Source organism: Salminus brasiliensis, chromosome 15 (assembly GCF_030463535.1).
Source record: "Salminus brasiliensis chromosome 15, fSalBra1.hap2, whole genome shotgun sequence".
In the NCBI taxonomy this organism is placed as follows: Eukaryota; Metazoa; Chordata; class Actinopteri; order Characiformes; family Bryconidae; genus Salminus; species Salminus brasiliensis.
In genome coordinates this window covers 29,379,921-29,402,134 of record NC_132892.1, presented here as the reverse complement: position 1 = coordinate 29,402,134, position 22,214 = coordinate 29,379,921, and the positions used below count along the sequence as shown (strand labels likewise).

General features: G+C 43.2%; 1 protein-coding gene across 2 annotated transcripts; it reads left to right on the top strand.

Moving 5' to 3' along the window:
- The first annotated feature begins 559 nt into the window (after positions 1–559).
- actr2a (actin related protein 2a) lies at positions 560–16,840 on the top strand. Of its 2 annotated transcripts, none has more exons than XM_072657895.1 (9): positions 560–768; positions 5,968–6,078; positions 11,132–11,347; positions 12,443–12,515; positions 13,310–13,446; positions 13,578–13,727; positions 14,343–14,488; positions 14,914–15,046; positions 16,345–16,840. In XM_072657895.1, exons 1-9 carry the CDS (start codon positions 721–723, stop codon positions 16,513–16,515), a joined length of 1,185 nt encoding a protein of 394 aa, XP_072513996.1. In that variant the 5' UTR covers positions 560–720; the 3' UTR covers positions 16,516–16,840. The 2 variants fall into 2 exon arrangements, with proteins under 2 accessions (XP_072513996.1, XP_072513997.1); XM_072657896.1 differs by lacking the exon at positions 560–768 and adding an exon at positions 4,591–4,644.
- The last annotated feature ends 5,374 nt before the right edge of the window (positions 16,841–22,214 follow it).

The following is a 22,214-nucleotide window of genomic DNA, read 5'->3' as shown; positions in this document are numbered from 1 at the left end:
CTCTATTACATATTTCAAAAAACCTGCCACTAATACAACATCAATAGCTCAGCAGGCTTGGACAGGAACACTAACTGCCAGTCACTAAGTGCCACCTGCACTGGTGGGAGATGGAGGCCCGTCATGCCTCCGCAGGGCCAGTTATGCTTTATGGATGGCTGTGGCAGCACTTGAAGATAGCTGCACCACTCAGGAGCCCCAAGTTTAGAAGTTTAAGATCATGAAATGACAAGATGCCAGTTTAAAGGGTCCATATTAAGAAAAACGGAATATGTCAACAGTAATATGTAAATACCACTCACTCCCTATCAACATATTAGTGAAATACTTGACTGCGGACTGTCTGTCCACATAACATGAACACGATAAAAATATATATATATCAAATGACTAATAACATTAACTGTATAGACTGTAAATAATACATTTAACTTATTTATGGTGCAACCATTTCGCAGTTTTGATCTTTAGATTATTGCCTGCATCATTAAATTAAAAATATATATTTTTTAAATGTGTTTAAATAGTTATTAAAAGCGATTTCGGCACATAATTCAAGTGCGAGACTTTTATTTTGAAGCCTCTCACCGTCGCCGCTCATCCCTGCGGTTGAGTGCGGAAGCTCAGCGGCGGTGGCGGTAGAGGCTGCAGCAGCAGGGCGGCGCTACCCGCGGAGAGCTGGGCTGAGGACAGGGCGGCTTCCCCGGGGCTTCAGCGAACATGGACAGCCAAGGAAGGAAAGTGGTGGTGTGTGACAACGGAACAGGGGTGAGTGTGGACGGCCGGTGCTTGTTTTGGGCTTATTTTCGCGGAAGGAGGCGTTGAAAATTGAATGTATTGCATCGGACGCAAACTGGTCCGTTCCACCTTAAATGGGGCAGCAGTTACATTCAGGCGCCTGAGGCGCCTGAATGTAACTGCTGCCCCATTTAAGGTGGAACGGACCAGTTTGCCCAAGAAGCCTCGTACTGAAACGGGAAGTCCAAAATTGGGTTGGGTTTCGGCTTGTCAGAGGAATGTGCCTGTCAGCAGGGCAGAATTAAAGAAAATAACCCTGTACTTGTAGCATTTGTGCACCGTTTTCGGGTTTCCACACGTTACACGGCTAAACCTACGTCCCTTTAAACGTCTGCGAGTTGAGGGGACGGAAACTAGCGCTGCCGGGTAGCGGCGTTAGCTTAGCAAGCTAGCCACCTAGTGCTAGCTACCTACCTACCTTGAGCTCACCTGTCGCCTCCTTTAACACACAAACAAACTAAACCGTTCAAATTACGTTTAATATTTAATATTAATCACTATTACTTTACGCCTAGGTTCATTACTTTGTCAAATTTTACGAAAACGAGCCCGTTTAAGGTGCGCTAGCTACGCTAAGCTAGCTAGCTAACTGGCTAAAGCCCATTGATTCCTGGCTAGACGGCAGACAGACGGGGATCAATGGCAGCTTCTGCACATCTGGTTTCTCAGGTTTATCCGATTTGTTGCATGTTTTGGGGGGTTTTCTCGACTTTATCGCCCCGAAATTAAGCAATAGTTCGCGGGAAAGACCTTGTAGAGGTAATTTTAGAGGTTGGTGTATAATAAGCATGGGATGGTCTAGAAACGGTGCGTTCACATGCATGCAAATAATCCAGTTTATTCCAAAATTGAGAAGCACCCCCACTGTGTAAAAATGACCCCTTTTATTTTGTGTGGATGGATGCTTACATCGATTATCTCGCATCCCTGCACATTTTAAAGAGCCGATAAACTGATTTTTTTTACTTTTTAAAAATAATCCGGTTTATTATAAATTATAAAGAAAGGCTAGATAAATAAATAGTGGTGTAGAGATGTACTGATGCACTAAGTTTACAAATGAAGCACAGGAGCATTAGGAAAACCCCCATTATTAGGCCCTAGTGGGTTAGCAGGCCTATGTTTCGCTGCTGACCAGGACAAAACATGTGTTTAAACCCTGTGGCCGCTTTGAGTGAATGGACCAATAGAAATGCTCTAAATTACGTGGAATAAACTTTTATTTTACATTGACTTCCATTCAAAGTTAAGCTGTTTCTGCCTTCTCCTGTATAATCACCCTTTTTGAGACGCATGGCTTTTTGTTTGTGAAGGCCTGAGCAGTCGTGCTGCTGGTTGATGTGGCGCAACAGATAACACCACTACCTGCCACTGAGCTACACCACCACCATGTGGGAGACCAGGGTTCGATTCCCGGTCTGGGTGACTGTGCTGCGCTACACCAATAAGAGTCCTTGGGCAAGACTCCTAACACTACGCTGGCCCGACTCTGTGATATGAATAACCTTGTAAGTCGCTCTGGATAAGAGCGTCTGCTAAATGCCATAAATGTAAATGCTGATGTTCATGCCGATTGGGATCGGATAGTTAGTCAGATCCAAAGGACCGATCCAGCCACGGAACCCGATTTCCGCACCACTGGGATTCTAGGCTTCCTAACTCAGGATCAGAGTGACCTACAGCAAGACTCTCCCTATGTAACCAGCCCTCGACCTGTCATCAGCTATTAGCAAGCAATACCTTCCCTATAAGGAGAACTGAGAAGGGAGGAGCTGCTAGCTCCTCTTTAGTCTCACAGAATTTCAGAATAAAAGTACTGAGGCCAGACAGCACCGTGCCGAGCAGTTATTGATTTTTAGTAATCAATAAACAGAAATTGGGTTCATTTACATCTGTGTTAACTTGTTAGTTTGTTTTACAAAGTTAGTAAAGTAATGATCACGTCAATCCTGATTCCTTAAGTTTCTCCCAGAGGATCAGGTATATGTTTTATACATTCAGAAATGGTATCGGATCGGTATCGGATATCGGCTGTTCATATATTTGTATCGGAACGGAAAACGATGGATCAGAGCTTTCCTAATGCACATACATCAACAAATTAATTTATATATATATATATATATACACACACACACACACACACACACACACACACACTCACTAATTATATATTATATCTACACTAATTGTATATATGTGTATATATAATTAGTATATATATTATTTATAATTGGTGTGTATGTATAATAAAATTATCATAAATATCAAAAATGTTTTTGTCACAGTGTAAAGAATGTTTAAAAGTGAAGCAAATGAAGATACAAGGTTTTTGGGAGATAATTCGATAATTAAGGACTATAAGTAGAAGCGTGTTCCCGCCGGGGTGGGAATTTCGGTTTCTCTAGACCCCACAGCACCCAGCATGACATCAATCCTGATCCAGTTTCAGAGGTGCAGTGTAAACACACACACACACACACACACACACACACACACACCCTAAAGTTAGTTTTCTTATCTTCATAAAGTCTCTCTATGGGCTTCTGATGGGCTGTGGCTAAATTCTGCTGCACTTAATATTTGGCTTCTTTAACTTTTCCTCATAAAAGGTCTGTTTCTCCCCACAGAGGCAGAATGTGCTTTTGTGAAAGTTTTGATTTCAAACTTTCAGCCAAATAAAGACTTTATTTCACATCCTTTTTTTACTCTCAAATCTGCTGCATGTTTAAAAATGCAGTTTCATTTCAAGACAAGCAGCAGACTGGAAGAATGATGGAGAGACGGACGGACTGACCGAGGGCTTCAGCTTTCTGCAGAGTTGTTTTTTCTGTTTTCTCTTATTTTCGTCAGCCAGAAGCAGCCTGGGGCATTATGACTAATCACAGAGGTGTGTGTGAGTGTGAGTGTGCTTTCTTTCATCGCTGACACCAAACCCAGCGTTAACACAGGAAGTTGGCTACCACTGTGCAAACGCTGAACATGACTCACACCTATACTTAGCTTGCCGAAGTTCGCCAGACCTCAGCTCTGAAAAAAGTCCATTGAACTGGCTGATACTGTTAACTTGGTCTAGGTGAAGCCACACAAGCACCTCTCTCTCTCTTTTTTTTTTTTTTTTTTTTTTTTTTTAATAAATACAGGCCACGTTTTTTCACTGTGCATCTCCAGCCTGTTCAGACACGCTTCCACTCCTGCTTTGTTCCTCTTAATTACACCCTGCTGATGGGCAGCAGCAGCAGACGTCTGAGAGGTAGCAGACCGGCATGGTTGGGGTGGGGGGTGGTTGGGTGGCTGAGCTCTTTTGGGGTTAGAGCTGCACAGTAAGTGTGGAGCTGCACACGTATTTGAAGACTTTAGGTTCTAGGGTAAAGATTAGTTTTGTGTTTTTGATGGTTTATGTGCTGAAAATGTCGGCAGAGCTAAAATTATACACCCCCACACAGGTGGGATTGGCCTGGAAAACAAATGTAGGTTATTGCAAGGTGGCCTGAGAGTTCTTGTGGAGTTCTTCTAAATCAGTATGATAAGCTATAAGCAGCGTAAAGATGCTGAAATACTTTTTTAATGCTCCATGCGTGCGAGTTTTTCGTTAGCCTGTAACCAAACCATGAGACTGGACAGTCGGGGTGAGGGAGGGATCCTATTATTAGACGCATCTCGATTCACAAGTGTCAAAAATCAATTTTCTGAATGTTAATTGATAACGCGAGGTCGACAGAACGCAAACAGTCAGTGGAACTTGGGACAGTCTGCGACATGCACAGCTACAGCAATGTCCCGTCTCAGTCATATTTTACTGACCGAGGGATCCCCGGGAAGTCATGGAATCACTGAAGATAATGGGTAGGATGGCTGGTTTATGCACACATGCTAAAAATGGCCTTAAAAAGGGGTGTTACGGTAGTGCTGAGCGATATGACGACAAGTCAGTATCACGATTAATTGAGTATTTGACCTCGATTGCGATTGATGGATGATTTATAGGAGCTCTGGAAAGGGTTGGGGTCACCTGATAGTATGGTAGTATGTTTTCAAGGGGGCGGTGCGTGAACATGCACAGTAGGGAAAGTACTAACAAATCTAATAAAACACTAATAAAAATAATCAACATGAGCAAGACTGATTATTGATTAGGCGTAAAGACGCACAGTGCAATCGCCTGGTGACCGGAAGCGGTTGTTTTTTCAGGATGACCGGCCGTAACCAAGGACTTTTCTCATGTAATCGATTCTGTGCCACTGCATCACATTTACATATATATATAATATAATATATATATATATCTTTTTTTATAGAAATGTGTTCTCTTAGAAGGAAACTAAATCTGGATCAGTCTATCGTGTTAAAAAAGTCAGCCAAGAAAATGGCAATTAGTGCATCTCTAATTAAATGTTTAAAATTTGTTTTGATTCATTTTCTATTAATAGCCCAGTCCTACGTCAAGATGTTTTTTTTTTTCCTTACATTCCTAAATTCTTTGCTTCTTAAAAGTACCAAGTAGTCACACAGTGAGAAAACAGAAATCTTGTATAGAAATGCATCAATAATCGTTTTAGAATCATGTCCCAGCCCTCTGAATCCTAGTCAAATTAAATTGAGAGGCGCCTAGAGATTCCCACCCCTATGCAAGGTAATTTACTAGGTTATTTGGGCCTCTTGGGACGATCGATGTGCAAAGCAGGTTCATTTTCTCGTCATGCCTGGTTGAAATAGTAGTGTTCTGTTTCCATTTGGCATTGCTGAGAAACGGCTGCATGATTCAGTCATACATAATGATCAAATGCATGTGCAAATGCAGCTGTCCTTGAGGGGGCGCTCAACTCGTGAATTGTATTTACAGCAGTGGAGTAAGGGTGAATTACACTCCCCTTCTGGAGGGGGAGCCCAAGAGCATCAGCATCAACGAGTAAAACTCGTATTGACCAATCTCAGGATTTCTCTGGGCGTTTTGATGGATCATTTTATTGGTTCGGTCCAGCAGTGTTTCTCAGTCTTTAATGGCGCCTTATTGGTTCATCAGTGCATGTTTTAATGTCTCGGCAGGTGGATCCAATCACAGTATAGACCAATACACTGGAAGTTCCAGTGTTCCAGGGATTAGCCCTGTCTTACTGAATATCCAACAGAGTAATGATGTGCTCCTCCGCTGTGTTTCCTCTCTGGCAGTTTGTGAAGTGCGGCTATGCAGGCTCCAACTTCCCCGAGCACATTTTCCCAGCGCTGGTGGGGAGGCCCATCATCCGCTCCACCGCTAAAGTGGGCAACATCGAGATCAAGGTAAAAGCAGCATTTTGCGAAACTCCATGCACACACACGGGTTAAACTAGCCTCAACACACACAGAGTGACCAGTTTGTACCTAGTAATGCTCAGACTGAATCATTTGAACTGACTGAGTTGTCCTGATCTGATTCAAAGTTTCTAATCTAAAATGTAGAGGGCGCTCCTGTGCCCCCTGACATAGAGACTGTCTCACTTGTTTCCACCATTAGCGGGTGTACATACTTTTGCAAAGTCAGAAAAGACTCACAGCACCTTTCATTTACTTCCAGACAAACCAGATTTAGTTCTTCAATCCTTTCATTACTTTTTATTCATTTAATGAGAAGATCCACATCTCAGAGCTGCTGTACATTAAAGATAATCCACTTATGTTGGAGAAGAACAGGTAGACCACCAGATCCACCCCATCAGATTAGCAACAATCAAAACATTCATCTTTTAGTAAAGAAAACTCTGAAAACAACCTCGCGTTTTTGTCCATCCTTCCTCTGCGAGACGACCGCTCAGTGCTGTGGGTCTGGAAGAATGTGGAGCTAATCAGGAAGACCTGCAAGACCTGGTAGACCACCAAAACAACCCCATCAGATGAGCAGCAATCAAAATGTTCATTTTTGAGAGGGGAGTAAAATCAAGCTCCGCTTTAACTTCAGGTCTAAAACATCTATTGGTGTTTGTGTCCATCCTTCCACTGTGAGAAGACTATGTGGGTCTAAAGAATGTTGACCTGATCAAGAAGCTCTGACTGAGAAAATTAAACAAGAAGAACGTTTGCTCCAGTCAAACTCCTGAAGCCGCTGCTGTTCTCAGAGCAATAGACTGAGCTGTCCAGACCTCAACATTAAGAAATGCGCTTGGGGAACCCCAACAACCCACTGCGAGGTAGGTAGACCACCAAAACCACTCATTGTTTTGAGGTGATTTAAGAAGCTCTTACTAAGACAATGATTTGATCAGATCTGCTGACCTCAGAACAATGGCCTTACGATCCCAAAGTTCTGACCTCAACATCTTTGAATGTGCTTGGGGAACCCCATCACCGCCCACCCCTGCTGGTAGACCACCAAAACCACCTCATCAGATATGCAGCAATGTAAACTTTCATCTTTAAGCAAGAGGAGAAAATCGAGCGCCGCTTCTCCAGGTGATTCTGTCTGTCCTTCCACTGTGAGAAGATTACTCAGTATTGTGGAAAGCTGATAATCCCCGAACAGTAGACCGACTAACCCACAGTCCAGACCTCAACATCATTAAATGTAAATGTGACTGGGGATCCCCAACACCCCCATGCAAGACCTGGTAGACCACCAAAACCTCCCTTCCGAAAAGCAGCAGCCATCCTTCCACTGTGAGAACACTACTCACGACTGGGTCTGAAAGGATGAGGAGCTGATCAGGAGGAACATTTGGTCCAATCAAATGCTGGATCATCTCAGAACAGTGACCACCCCAGAGCCCAGACATCAACATTGAAAGTGAGGGGGGGGCGGGGGCTTGTACTTTATCGCTGTTTGACTGGAAGTTAAATGACTGAATAAAGGGGGGTCTCTTGGCCTCTCGGTTTTGTGAAGCTTGGTGCAGACAGTATCCCTCAAACCACTGTGCCCTGTGTAGTGCTGTAGAAGTTGCCACCTTCTCTGAGTGCTGATAACATTTACATACTGTTATCAGTTAAATGGGTGGACCACACTGTGGCCTGCCTAGCTGATAAATGAGGGCTGTACACAGGAGAAACTCAAACACACACTCTGAGCTTTTCTTTTTTGAAAAGCTCTGTTTCTAGTTGTGCCTCTTTTCCTTTCTCTGATCACTTCTTTTCCCTTCTCCTATTGATATATTCTAGGGCAGTAGGGTGATGGTGAGTGTGTATTTGCTTGTGTGTGTTTGGATGCATGTTCTGTACAGTGAATTTTCGTTAACCACATTAAACACTAACATTGAGCTCTCAAGGTTCTGGTCTTCGTCCTCTTCACTAGAAGAGCATCAGCAGGAGGAGAATCGGGCCACATCCTGCAGGCTGGATTTGTGGCTGCACTCTTTAAAAAAAAAAATCTATATATAAATAAATAAAAGTAAGGTGCTACAGATTGTTCTTTGATCCCCAAAGAACCACATTTGCTTCCATTGTGGCCAGCCATTACTTTAGCATCCCAGGTGACCGTTAAAGTGAAAAACATGGATCTTCATCTACAGCGGCTTCATCTGCCAAGAGGGGGGATCCACATATCAGACAGCAAGTGAACAGAGTCAGTTCATGAAGGTGTTGAAGCAGGAAAAATGGGCAAGCGTAAGATTCTGAGATGCTTTGTTCCGTTCAAGAACCAAACTGTGATGGCTAGACGACTGGGTCAGAACATCTCCAGAACATCAGGCAGGTCTTATAGGGGTGTTCATGGCATGCACTGGTCAGTACCTACCTAAAGTGCTCTGCTCTGTTAACTGGGTCAGGGGCACCTGAGGCTCTTCGATGCAATCCTGTGGCGATCCAGATATCACACAGCATCATCTTGTGTGAGGTCTTGTGGAGGCCACGCCTTGAACGGTCAGATCTGTTGTGGTGGCAAGGAGGGGGGACCTTCTCAAAATCTGGCAGGTGGTGCCAATATAATGGCTGGTCAATGTGAAGACACCAATCAGTAAAGCTCCTGTAGACCTGTAAAAGGTTATTTCACGATCACACTCAGCATCTCTATTACAAACATGGATCTTTATGGAAGCAGAAGTGGTTCTTCTATTTCTTGCTCAAAGAATTATTTGCAGTACCTTTATTTCTAAAAGGGTGATCATGTAGACTAACCACAGGGTTCCTTCCGGTCTGTTGGGAATAGAGAATTTTGAGCGAATCACAGAATAAAATGCTGCATGATTCAAAAAGGAACCGGCTAATAATATCTAATGACGTCCAGCTTTCTTCAGTTCCACATTTGTCTTTCTTTAGCTCGTCTATGTCTCCTAGTTTCAGGCCCTAACCTCAATGAGGTCATTTCTGGTTCTGTATGAAAGCATCGTCATGTTCCTCCTCCCACTCTGTAGCAGCAGCAGCAGCAGCATGTCCAGATGTGTCTCAGAAGAACAGCTTTATGAGCTCGCTACAGTCTAAACACCACTAAATGCAGCAGGATGGCTGCCAAAGCTGAGCTGGTGACCTAAAAGGAACCTTCGTCCAAAGCTGATGGAGCTCTTGCTGAATGGAAGCCAATGAACCAGTTACCGTTACTGTGAATCTGGTGATGCCGCAGCTTTTGTGGCTGGGCCTTGGTGCCTCTCTGGACGGGTACGGTGGCCCTCCCTCTCTCCTCCCCGTCTCTGTAAAATGCAAGCCTGTGTGGGTGTCTGGTAGCTGACATAACTGAACTCCTCCAAGAATGCTGAGCTGTCCAATGACCTTGCATTGGAGCAGTTAGAAAAAATGTGGTGGAACTTCATGTGTAAGAAAACGTGCTAGTCATCCTACCCTCCCAGCACAGGGAACATCCTGTGACCTACAAAAAGGAGCCCTCGCTTCGTTGGCTCCCCATTCCGTTCAGACTTCAGTTGGAAAAGGCAGGAAATTACTTTTTCAGCTCTTGGCACCTTCAAGAACCTTGAGATCTTTAGAGCAGGTTCTTTAAATGATTCTCGGATCAAAGAAAAAGCTAAAGGGTGATCAGGATCTTTCCCATGGCTCTGGACCAGTCTTGCCATCATGATCAGATGGGATGATGGTCCTTTTAAAGCTTAAACTGTACTTATAATTATTTAATTACTTAGTGTTTTTCTTAGTTCTCTTTGCTTGTTCCTCTTTTCATGGTTACTTCTGTTCAGTGGTGCAGTGCCAGTTGTTAAATATGGCATTAACGCTGATATTTAAGATTTAATACTACGTTATGTGAATAGATTAAAAACCAAGCTACTAGAGGCGTTACGGTACTTGTTTTTGTGCCAAAACATTACGGTTTGCTGCGTGCAGTCGTATGAACACGGTAGCAGATCGTTGAATGTAATGCTGAATTAAATTTCAAGCACGAGGGGCCACAGGAAAACCTTAAGCTATAAGCCAGTAGCAAGTAAGCAACATGCCATGCTAAGCTTCGCTCAGGCTGATTGGCGTCTGACTATGGCGAGTTACAAGATCTGCCTGCTTCTTTCAAATAGCATGGGTCTTTTCCTCAGCCCTCCCTTTTTGAACCCACCCATTTAATTAGGACGCTAGGAGGGTAAGGCCTTGCATTCATATCTCAGTTGATACATGCAAAGCCAGCCACTGCCTGTATTCCAACTGCTGCCGATGCGGCATCACTCTGAAGAAAGCGCTGGATCTGCAGCTTAAATTAGAGTTGTTGTTTTTTTAAGTTTTTAATTGTTATGGGGTTTTTTTTTGGGGGGGGGGTGCTTTTATAACATAATAGGATTTTCAGTTTTGTTTTTTAGCTTCATCAGGCCTACACTCTTAAAACTAAAGGTGCTTCAAATGGTTCTTTGAGTGAATCCATGGAAGAACCACTTTCAATTCTGTTGAGAACCATAGAGATGTTTTTAATAGAGATGTGTGAGCATGAAGAGAATTTAGACCCTTAAACACAGGAGACCCCTTTACAAATGTGGTTCTTTTGTGGTATCCCTCACAGATCCATGTGAGGCACCTTTTATTTGTAAGAGTACATGAAAATATGACTCCTGCAAGAGTGTGTGTTCAGTGTTTACATTTCACAGCTTAATTTTAACCCCTCAGGCTGTACCCACTGCCTCAGGGGGGGGGCGCAACATCACTTGCACGACTGCCTGTTCAATGTAAATGAAAAGAAACCTACACTTATGCCTTTCGGGGGTTGTTTTTTTTCCACTACACCCCTCCTGCGTGGCTGTTTAGAGCGCAGAATTGCTCCCCTTGGCCTCAGACTGGAGGTAGTGAAGCTGAGCAGAGTCACTGAGATTTTGTGGTTTATAGTCTGGAATGTGACTGGAGTGAATTCACAAGTCCTGCAGTTAAGACATGGTGAGCTTCACCTGGGTAATGGGTTTAGCCCAGCTGCTCTTTGATCTGTCGACCTTTTGACCTGTGCCCGTGGCAGGACCTGATGGTGGGGGATGAGGCGAGCGAGCTGCGCTCCATGCTGGAGGTGAACTACCCCATGGAGAACGGCATCGTGCGCAACTGGGATGACATGAAGCACCTGTGGGACTACACCTTTGGCCCCGAGAAACTCAACATCGACTCACGCAACTGCAAGATCCTCCTCACTGAGCCCCCCATGAACCCCACCAAGAACCGTGAGAAGATCATTGAGGTAATCATGGGTAGTTATGGACTTTTGGGAGCAGTCTAATGGTGGATTAGGCTAGTTTTATGTGTAGTTTATATAGGTGTGCTCTGACTGTGATGCTGCTTTTTAGGTTTAGTGATGGATAACGAGCAGTACGTCCATGCTAGTGTCTGTCTGATGTCCCATGGTCAGTTTTTAGTTTTTAACCTCCTTACTTATGATATCCACAACCTGACCGTTACCAAGAAAGCTTCCTTTCAAAACCTTAAAATATATATATATTTTTTTTATTGTGGAATTTTAAATGAGCTGAAATCAAATGAACAGTGTATTAAAGCAACACTATGGAAAGTTGGCATTTCTAGCTCCTGGGCTCCCTCTACAGCCAGGAAGTGTAATTTGCTCTTTTTTTAGCTGCCTCTAAAGGACGGGGTATTTCTGGGTGAGTTGAGAGAACCGTCAGAAGAGTCACCGAAAGTACAAGTAGCATGTGGACTAAGGGGGTAGAGTACTATTATAGGATTTTACAGAAATATGACTGGTTACACAGCGTTACACAATTCTCATGTGCATCATCCTGCCTGCTTCTCCAGAGTTACTGTAGATAGTCTCTTACAAAGCCTGAAGTAGCAACGACACCCTTTTTTTCCCTGTTATGCGTCAGAGGAGCATCACTGTCATTTTAAAGCTGCTATTTTAAGGTAAAAAATGTTACATAGTGTTGCTTTAATGGTGTAATGCACTAGTAATGGCAGTCTAGTTCAGCAGATGGTGTTAATGTAATGGCTGATGAGTGTATTACCATTATTAATCTAACAAAAAAAAAATCAGATAATAATAATAGCTAATTTTTACTACTGACTGTGTTGTATTTCTTTAAGTAATGCTTGTGACAGTGCTCAGTGTCACACTGTTAGCAGTTTATTCCTAGTAATTCTGAGCATCTCTATTGGTCTATTCATGCTGACTTATTGATGCAGTGTACAGAGGCAGCTACTGGGTTCAAACCATTGAGAGAACTAAAAACGGGCAGAAATGGATATGTTTTTTATTGGAAAGCTGTGAAATATGTGTGAGTGTCTACCATCCTCTTGTAGTAACAGAATTGTTTCTCTGTAGGTGATGTTTGAGACCTACCAGTTTTCTGGTGTTTACATCGCCATCCAGGCCGTGCTCACGCTTTACGCTCAAGGTACTCTAACACTCCAGCAGCTGGCTGACATTTGTCATGCTTCCATGCATGCCAGAAGTTGAATATTAGGCTGGCTAAGACTGATAACCTAACTAAGCTATGCTCATGTAAACAACACGGCTCGACTCCTATGGTCTGACTGAAGTCCTAGTCGAGCTAAGCTTAGCCTGATTAATGTGTGTGTGATCCAAGCCGACATTATTTGGACTATTTGAGATCTGAAATAAAGTTGGGTTGTTAAGTACACTATATGGCCAAATGTTTGTGGACACTCCTTCTTACGAATGCATTCAGCTTTTTGAAGTATGACACAGAAGTGCCGATGTACATACACAGCTTGTCTAGTCCCTCTAGATATTTTCTAGAGCCAGTAGAACAGGACACTCTGGTGCGGACAAGCATGAACCTCGTGGCACCATGTCTAATGCCAGCCGTGGGCTAGAGGGGTATAAAAAGAAATGTGTCCAGGGAAGGAGGCTTTTTACTAGATTTTAGAGGCGCATTGCTGTGAGGAGAACACAGTTAGTTCCACTGCTCCACAGCTCAATACTGGGAGGCTTTATTCCCCTCTAGCCCAAGCCTGGCATTATTAGGCAGCATGGTGCCAATAGGTTCATGTTCATCTGCTCCAGAGAGTCCTATTCTATTGACAGTACTTCTCTACAGGGACTAGACAAGCTGTGTCTGCAGTGTGCGCAACTTAAAGGAGGTGTCCACAAACCTTTGGACATATAGTGTGTCTATGAAGTCCCCCCTGTCTTTTTAACATTTCTTTCCCTTCTGTCTGTGTCTAGGTCTGCTGACCGGTGTGGTGGTGGACTCCGGTGATGGTGTGACCCATATCTGTCCTGTGTACGAAGGCTTCTCTCTCCCTCACCTAACGCGGCGCCTGGACATCGCCGGCCGGGACATCACACGCTACCTCATCAAGGTACTCGCACTTTCACACAGACAGACGTTGCTCTCAAATTGGGTTAAAATGTTCTCGCACACAAAAGGAAGCATGTGCACCCACACACCCCCCCACCCCCACCCCCATCTTTGTTTTTTGGTTCTGCGTAGCTGCTGCTGCTGAGGGGTTACGCCTTCAACCACTCTGCCGACTTTGAGACGGTGAGGATGATGAAGGAGAAGCTGTGCTACGTGGGCTACAACATCGAGCAGGAGCAGAAACTTGCTCTGGAGACCACCGTGCTGGTCGAGTCCTACACTGTGAGTGTACACACATACATATGAGAAGATGACTAGACTTTACCACAGTAAAAAGAAGAGGCGAGTCTTCCAGGGATCAGAGGAAATGGTCTGTTTGGTAGTTCTCTAATAGGGACCAACGTAGTGGCAGATGATGTGGTTTCAGGTGGGAGGTCTGCACTGCATAAGGGGGTTTTGTTGTATTTCAGCAAGTTTTACCCTCAGGCGCTCTGACCACATAAGCACACAGACTGTCTTCTGATGTAAACTGCTCTTGTGAAGCAGCGCAGCTCCCAGAATCTCGCCATAATCTGGAAATTTAAACAGGCTCTGGCTTTATGTGCTTTTGTCTGATTGAAAAACTTAGCGCTGAATACAGTCAAATCTTCACTGCAGTGTTCCTCCAAACTCTAGTAGAAAGCCTTCTCCCTGGGACAGTAGAGACAGCTACTCCAACATCGCTCTTATATACGCTTGATTTCAGTATAAACAATGAACGAGCAGGTGTCCCATTACTTTTGTCCATATAGCATAGCACCGTAATAAGACACAGCATGTAGAGACTTGGTTCGCATTGGAGGAAAACATTTTGCTGCAGCAGCAGCTCTCACTTTCTTGCTCTACCTCATTCTCCAGCTGCCAGACGGTAGGGTAATAAAGGTCGGAGGTGAACGGTTTGAGGCTCCAGAGGCACTCTTCCAGCCACACCTGATTAATGTTGAGGGAGTGGGCGTGGCCGAGCTACTCTTCAACACCATCCAAGCAGCTGACATCGACACCAGGTTGGTTACTACGAGAGCACCACGCAGACCTCCCCATACATAACTCACATATCGTACATTGCATTGTTCTTTTAGCCTGTATCCGAAAACCTCTAAAGTCTGGGGGATAGGAACCGAAACCTTCTGAGCTTTTTTGTTTGTTTTGTTTTTGGAAAGTTGACACTTATGTAACACAGCAGTACAGTCTTTCAGAATGAACTCTTTTTTTTTTCTGTTAATCTTTTTATTCAGTTACTACTGCATATTACTGATCAGCTACTATGAATAAATATTCAGTAACTACTATAATTATTCAGTGATAGTAAACTGTTCAGTAATTACTATATATATTCAGTATCTACTGTACAGTGTTCAGTAACTCCTGTATATTATTTAGAGTTTAAGAACTCCTTTAACCCCTTTTCTCTCTCTCTGCACTCCCCCAGGGCTGAGTTCTATAAGCATATTGTGTTGTCCGGAGGTTCTACAATGTACCCTGGTCTGCCGTCCCGTCTGGAGCGTGAGCTCAAGCAGCTCTACCTGGAGAGAGTGCTCAAAGGAGATGTGGACAAGCTCTCTGTAAGAACACACACACAAAACACTTCCATTTGTAGCTATGTATTACTACCCCAGCTTACTACCACTGCCAGTATATAATTCAATGAGTCTGAGGATTGTAATCATCCTAAATATCCAGACAGTACAACAAGAGCGGGGTCTGTAATAAGTGTTGTATATAATGTTGTGTATCCACCACCAGGTGGCACCGGTACCCACGTTTCCACTGTCACACTGCTTGGAACCAAATGTTCCCAGCATGTAAGCTTCCTATTGCAGCGCATCTCCACCGAAAGGCTTAAAGACACACTGAGCAATTCATAAAACAGGAACTGGCGCTTCGTTTGGCCAGCCGCTTTACTTAATCAGAAGAAATGGATTCATGAAAGTTGAACTGAGACAACTTTCCCTTAAGATTAAATGTAGTCAAACAGCCAAGACATGTTTTTGTTGTCTTTGGTGTTGCTTCTTTAGGTTTACACTGGAGCTACGAAGCTTAATGTTCCCCCACCAATCATTCGTACTACAGATGGCATAATACTGCTTTTTCTTTTCTGATACCAGTATGCGTTCAGTAATGCGTTTCGTCCAATTCCAATTATTAATCTTTAAAATGAGCTGTTTTTATTTAAGCTTCTCACTTACCCTTACCCGAGCATCTAAAAGCATCCTAGATTTGTTCCAGGACCAGGTCGGAGCTCAGTGCCCACTGATATGCTCATGTGCCGTCTCTCGACCATGTGGAATTGTTCTGTAATCGCTGTAAGACCTGCCTGTGTGAAGCAGCTCTACTACCCTCTACTCCACGACCCACTGCTGGGGGCTTAAGACTCCTCTACCTCACATGTGACACTGGCCATGGTGACCTTAGGCTCATATGCAGTTGATAAAGTGCTGAATTGGGAGGGGGGAGGGGGGGGGGGTGCGCTCCTGATGGTGTTAGCGAGTCTGTCCGAGTTCCTGAGGCCTTCCTGGAAATTCCTCAGGAATAGATTTTTTGTAAGCAGCGATGCTGGAGTAAACACAGTGGCTTTAAAGACTCGCTGTGGAAACACATTAAACAAGCTAACGTTTACCTTCACTTTACTGCCCAATTAGCCAACACTACGGGCTGTGTATATATACGAACTACCTCAGGTATCGTGATGCTGGCTTACCCCACTACACGGGACTTGTTTTTGAACTCATCACCTTTTTCGTAGCTCATGGCTTTCATGTCTGGTATGAACAGAATAAGGAAACTTGCATATGGTAATAATCAGTAACCCATTCACATATATAAGAAGTGTGTGTGTGCGTCTGTCTTTCCCTCTGTGTAGAAGTTCAAGATCCGTATTGAAGACCCTCCTCGCCGTAAGCACATGGTGTTCCTGGGCGGAGCCGTGTTGGCCGACATCATGAAGGATAAAGATAATTTCTGGCTGACCAGAGAAGAGTACCAGGAGAAAGGCATGCGTGTGCTGGAGAAACTGGGGGTGACCGTCAGATAAACCACAAACACACTTGCACACGCGCACACACACACACACACACACATGCATACGATTGGGCATACGCAAGGCGAATCACATGCGCAAACACACACACACACACAAACAGGGTGGCATTTTGGCAGTGTATAAATGGGGGAAACAAAAAGAGTTGGCAGAAAATACTTGATTGTAAACATAAAATACTTGAATTTTGCATTTTCAGTCGAATTATATTCTCATCCAATAATTGGTGCAACTTTCTTTTTGAAGAGTTCTGCCTTTTGAGGGCCAGGAAACAGTCAGAGAATGGATTGGTTAATAAAAAAATTACTTGTATTCAAAATGACTTTTTGTTTATGCTGCCAAAATTAATCCTAGGATAAGGTCTCTCTCTCTTTCTCTCTCCCTCTCTTCACTCCATCTTCATACTTAGCCACTTAGACGTTGGTGCACATCACCGATTCTCGTCTGCTTGACATTTTGTTGCCACAAATCACTTTTTTTATTTTATTTTTAAGAAATCACAGTTGAGAGAGATGACCTAAATAATATGGAGAGACTCCAAAAATGTAAGATATTAAAAAAAATTGCCTCCCCTGAACAAATGAACCAACGGTAGCCATTTTTGCTAATGATCAAGACCGACAGTGTAATATTTAAGGCCGATGGTATCAAATGTGTAAAAGCGCCCTGTCGAGGCAGGCTGCTTCTTTTTTCTTTTTTTTCCTTTTTTTTTTATGTAAAATGTGTTCATTTATTTTCTTTCAACCTTTTTTGTACTTCTTGCCTTTTTTTTGTTCATTATTATTTCTTTATCTATGTTTATAGACCTCTGACGTTGTGTATTCTGTAGTGCAGTATTTCTCAACCCTAGAGGCCCACTGCTACTACTTCTAGCGTTTTCCCTGCTCAACACACCTGACACCAGGAAAAGCACTAAAGTGAGCAGCAAAGTAGTGGGCCTCGAGAACCAGGGTTGAGAAACACTGCTGCAGTGGCTTTCCTGCCCTTTTTAAGATTTACCTAAACCAAGCTGGATTTCTGAATGACCGAAATAAGTGGGATCTCACCTTGTGGTGAACAACAAGGTGTTCCAAACCCAGTGTTGTTCTCCTTATGCCGCTGGATGCTCTGAACTGCAAGGCTGGTAGGTCGATAGATCTATTTTGCTTACATGCAAGCAAACACCGCTGTACCCAACAAATTCCCCCCATAAAACCTGCAAGCTTGGTCAGTAGAGGTTGGTACTGGTTTTCCTCCTAAAAATGTTCTTAAATCTGATGTAGATGTCAGAACCCTTCTGTCGGGGAAAAAAACTGGACAAGGGATTTAAGAAGAAAATTCTTCGTAAGGTCAATTGGAGAATTGGTCTCATTATTTATATTACGACTCGTTAGCAGCCCTGTAATTCTAAGGATCAGTGACATTCAGGAGAATAATGTAGTTAATTTAACCTAAAATGCCACCAGTGATCCAAACCGTAGCTCGGTTATTACTAAGAAAACTAGACTTCAGGATATCTGTAGTGCAGTTTTTACTAGTAGACATTCTGGTTTTGAGAGCAGCTATGCATTTTTACTAGTAATAATATCAGATCTGTATGTCCTTAATGTAATTTTAACTGGTCATGCCGATTTACTTGGAATTTCCCCCCTATAATTTACATTTTTACTGGTAAAAAAAATGGCAATTAAAGTTTTTTTTCTACTGAATAGTAAGAATTCCAGTTTCACATTTCCGTAATTGAACTTTGACGAGTGCAAATGCTAATTCAAGACCGGTCTTGAGAAGTTTTACATTTAAGGCATTTAGCCAATGCTCTTATCCAGAGTGACTTGCACAAGTGCTTTGCTGTTTACTCAAAAAAAAAAAAAACAATCACTAGCTAGTTTGTATAGACACACAGCAACAAAGCTGTTACTATATAGATATAAAATCAAGTAAACAATTATATTCATATCTAATTAGAATGCTTACTAGTCTGATTTACAGTGTAGATCTGGATTTACCATTTTTATGTTACAATTTTAAAAATGTAGGGAAATTTAATTGGAATTGTTACTAGCAGTTATATACTTAGATGAGCGAGTGAAATTCCATATAACTCAATGGTAACATATGACGAGTCAAAATTACATTAAGAGTATGTAGTCCTGGCAATATGTCTAATCAGATTGACTTTATAGATATGCAGATCTGATATTACCAGAAATTGCTAGTTGATTCTAAACTAGCATTTCTATTGGGAGAAACTGCATTACAGAGATGATCACTAGTAAACTGGTGAACATTTTACATGCATTTGTGGCTAAAACTGTAAAAATGTACTGGGTTATTTATCACAGCAGCATTTTTCAGAAAAATCCCACTCTTTTCAGCCCTACAGAAGCCCAGACACAACTGCATTGGTCTATTGCTTCCTCCATGAATGGAAGTGCGCACTTTGGTTGTGTTCTAAGTGCACTAGGGCCGAGTTGCTGCGTGCACTGAACAGCGTGAGTCAGGGTCTAATGCAAACACACAGGATATTGCCCCCTATTGGGACCAAATTGTAATCATTCCCCCTTAGTGTTTAAATGCAGGCACTCCTGTAATTGGTTCAAAGGGCCCCTGAGACATTTTCCTTTAGTCCAGCCCTCGTAACTGGCCCTGAGCAGAAGAACCCGGTTCTAGATCCGCCTGATCTAGCCCACAGGAGACACTCTTTAATGTTTCTGACGCCTTTATGGAAGATACTGTTAAACTGATCCAGGATCAGAAAACTCAAGACTGTTTTGCGTTGATGGTTGGTGAAGGTGCTGCTCTCATCAGTGGATACTTCAGAGCCTTCAGAGATGCTAACATGGCTAACAGCGAATAAAGGCAATGCTAATGTTGGCGTTTGTTCGTTGTGGGCTGCGTTAGCATCGTTCTACTGAAGTATCTCTTTAACGTTAACTTCAGCAGCTGCTTCTTCACCATAGATCATCACAGCTGTCACACCACAGCCCGGTGACCGACTGTAGAAAGCATGGACAGTGTAACATCTCCCAAATGCAAAGGAACCACAGATCTAGCGCCTCTGCTGGCTGGGCGCCGCATGATGTGGAGCTCCGCCCATGCCCAGCCCATTTTCCACCTCATCCTCCTCCTCTAAACTGTCTTTCCATCTCCAGTGTCCCAAATTCCAGCAGTTAGCTTTCCTGTGCTAATATTGGCACAAGTTTTTAACTCTCTGCTAACTTCTCTGCTGTATCGTAAGCAGGCAGGGCTACACTTAGGAATTAAGGAAGTGATTGACCACCTTGGCTGGACGAGACCGGTCGTCTGCAGCTGGACCTGCATGGCGTCCTTTCTGGAGTTGAGTTGTAGAGGAACTTCCATGAGCTGCACTTTTACTGTTTGAGCATCCGCTTACCGGACAAATGGTAATCCAGTGGGAAAATCCGCTCTGCTTCTGCACTGGAAGCTCAATGAAGGTGGTCTGAGACACGCTTGGGCTGTGAGAAAGGGGGCGGGGCAACCAAATGAGTAGGCGAGACTGGCTGTGCCGACTCTAGCTGCAGATTTGACAATGTGGCGGACAGTTTGGGCGTTGTTCCTATAGAACGGGAGGGAACGGGACCACGGAGTCCATGTTTTCTACAGTCATTAGTCACAGCATAGCCTCAAATGCTTCAGCTAGCTCTCATTGGTTAGCTCAACCTGTGATCTCAGGCAGACTGCTGGGTTTCTTCTTTTACGGAGGACGATTCGGAGACTTTGTCCTGTTGCTTTATTTCCTTTCTTTCTTTTTAGTTTTTTTCCTGTTTCGCTAAGCGGTTTCCATTTTGATACGGTTCATTTTGCTAATTGCTTCAGTTGTATCAGATTCTGGTGGGTTAGCGAGACTTAGGGTGGGGAGGGGGTTGGGTAGGGGGGACAGGCGGGGTTTGGGGTGAGCGTGGACTCGAATTAAAAATGCCTTTTGATCTTCTGTAATGATCTACAGATGGGAAGTGTTGAAAGGCTAGTTCAGCCAGACAGTGCTAATGCTAAGCCTAGCATGGCATGAAAGCTAATGTTTACTAGACACCACCATGTCAGGCTACAGTATAATAGCTTTCATGCATAGCTACCCTTATTAGCATATCCAGCAGTGCATGAACTCTGATGTTGCTTGTTAGCATCATATGTTGCTGTCTAGCTACATTACTTTCAGACATCTGCCTTATTAGCATATCTAGCATGAAAGCCAATGTGGCTATTTAGCATTTAGCTTTCCTACATATGCACTTTAGCATGTCTATCAGTGCATGAGCGCTGATGATGCTAGTTAGTACCATCTGTTGCCACCTGGCTAAAATTCATATCACATACAAGCTTTATTAGCATTAAAGCTTACTAGCTGACCATGCAAATTGTCTGATAATAAGCTCAGCAATACTAATAAGCTTAACTGTGCATTAAGGCTAATGTTGTTTGCTATGTTAGTTAACTAGCTTTCTTACATATGCCTTATTAGCATATCTAGCTATGCATGAAGGCCGATGTTGCTAGTTATCAGGATGTGTTGCTGTTTAGCTACAACTCGTATCATACTTAAGCCTTATTAGCAGAAGACATCAATGACCGACAATGCTAATAAGCCTAGCAATGATCATAAACCTAATTTTTCATGAAGGCTAATTTTGGTTGCTTGTTAGCAGGATGTGTTGGTGTCTAGCTAAACTAGCCTTCCTACTTGGGCCTTATTAGCATATCTAGCTACGCATGAAAGCTAATGTTGCTAGATAGCAAGTTATCTTGCTAACTAGCAGCGCTAGCAGTCATTCCGTTTGACACAATGTAGGTGTTTGGTTGAACTAGCCCTGTGTGAGTGTTGGCAGTGTGTTTGATGAGGAAATGGGGATGGTATTAATAGGACCTCTGGTTATGTGAGTGTTCTGATGCTAAAAGAATAAAGTGTTTGGATGATGGAAGCTGCGCTGGAGTTGGAAATTGACGGTTTTCTGGTTGGTTTTCATGGCGTCTCTCAGCTCTTCACACATGGAACGAGTAAATATATTACTGGCCGTTTTTATTCACAGGCGGTGCCAAGTGTGGTGATTGCAGATGGATCATATTCTCTCTTTAATTTGTTGTTGTTTTTTTGTTTTGTTTGTAGCGAACTGCCAAACAGCTGATTTAAATAAAGACAAAAATGATTTATAATTATCCAATTGTCCTTTTTTTTTTTTTTATTTACCCCCCCCTTTTTTTTTTATAGTCTTATTGAAACCAGGTGTGTGCGCATGTAAATCTGTGTTTTCGCCTGCATTTCTTTGATGTGTGGCGTGTAACCATGGCAGCGCACTGCAAGAATGACCGCCAGTCTTGGTTTCCCCGGTAACAGCCTGTACACAGCTGAGTAACTTTTTCGGCACATCCTTTATAGACGCATCTCTTTTTTTTTTTTTTTTTTTTTTTTTTTTTTTTTTCCTCGCTCTCTTTCACGCACTCTCGCTTACATTCACTCTCTAATGCATTTACATGCTCTCACATTGGCTCTTTCTCTCTTATGCTGCTCTCTCTCACTCTCTTTCTCACTCAAGTCTCACGCTCGTCCTAACTCTCGCTTTCTCGGATGCTACCTTTCGGTCACCTTCTCTCTCTCTCTCACCTGCTCTCTCGCGCTTCCCTCCTCCTATGTGAGAGCTGGATAGATGTCTCTCACTTTCTGTCTTGTTTTCTAACAGGCTTTCTCTTGCTCTCTTTCT

Coding starts and splice junctions, on each gene's coding strand:
- actr2a (XM_072657895.1), top strand. CDS start 721: ATGGACAGCCAAGGAAGGAAAGTGGTGGTGTGTGACAACGGAACAGGG. Junction 13,728..14,342: donor TGCTGGTCGAGTCCTACACT/GTGAGTGTACAC, acceptor CTCATTCTCCAG/CTGCCAGACGGTAGGGTAAT. Junction 15,047..16,344: donor GAGATGTGGACAAGCTCTCT/GTAAGAACACAC, acceptor CCCTCTGTGTAG/AAGTTCAAGATCCGTATTGA.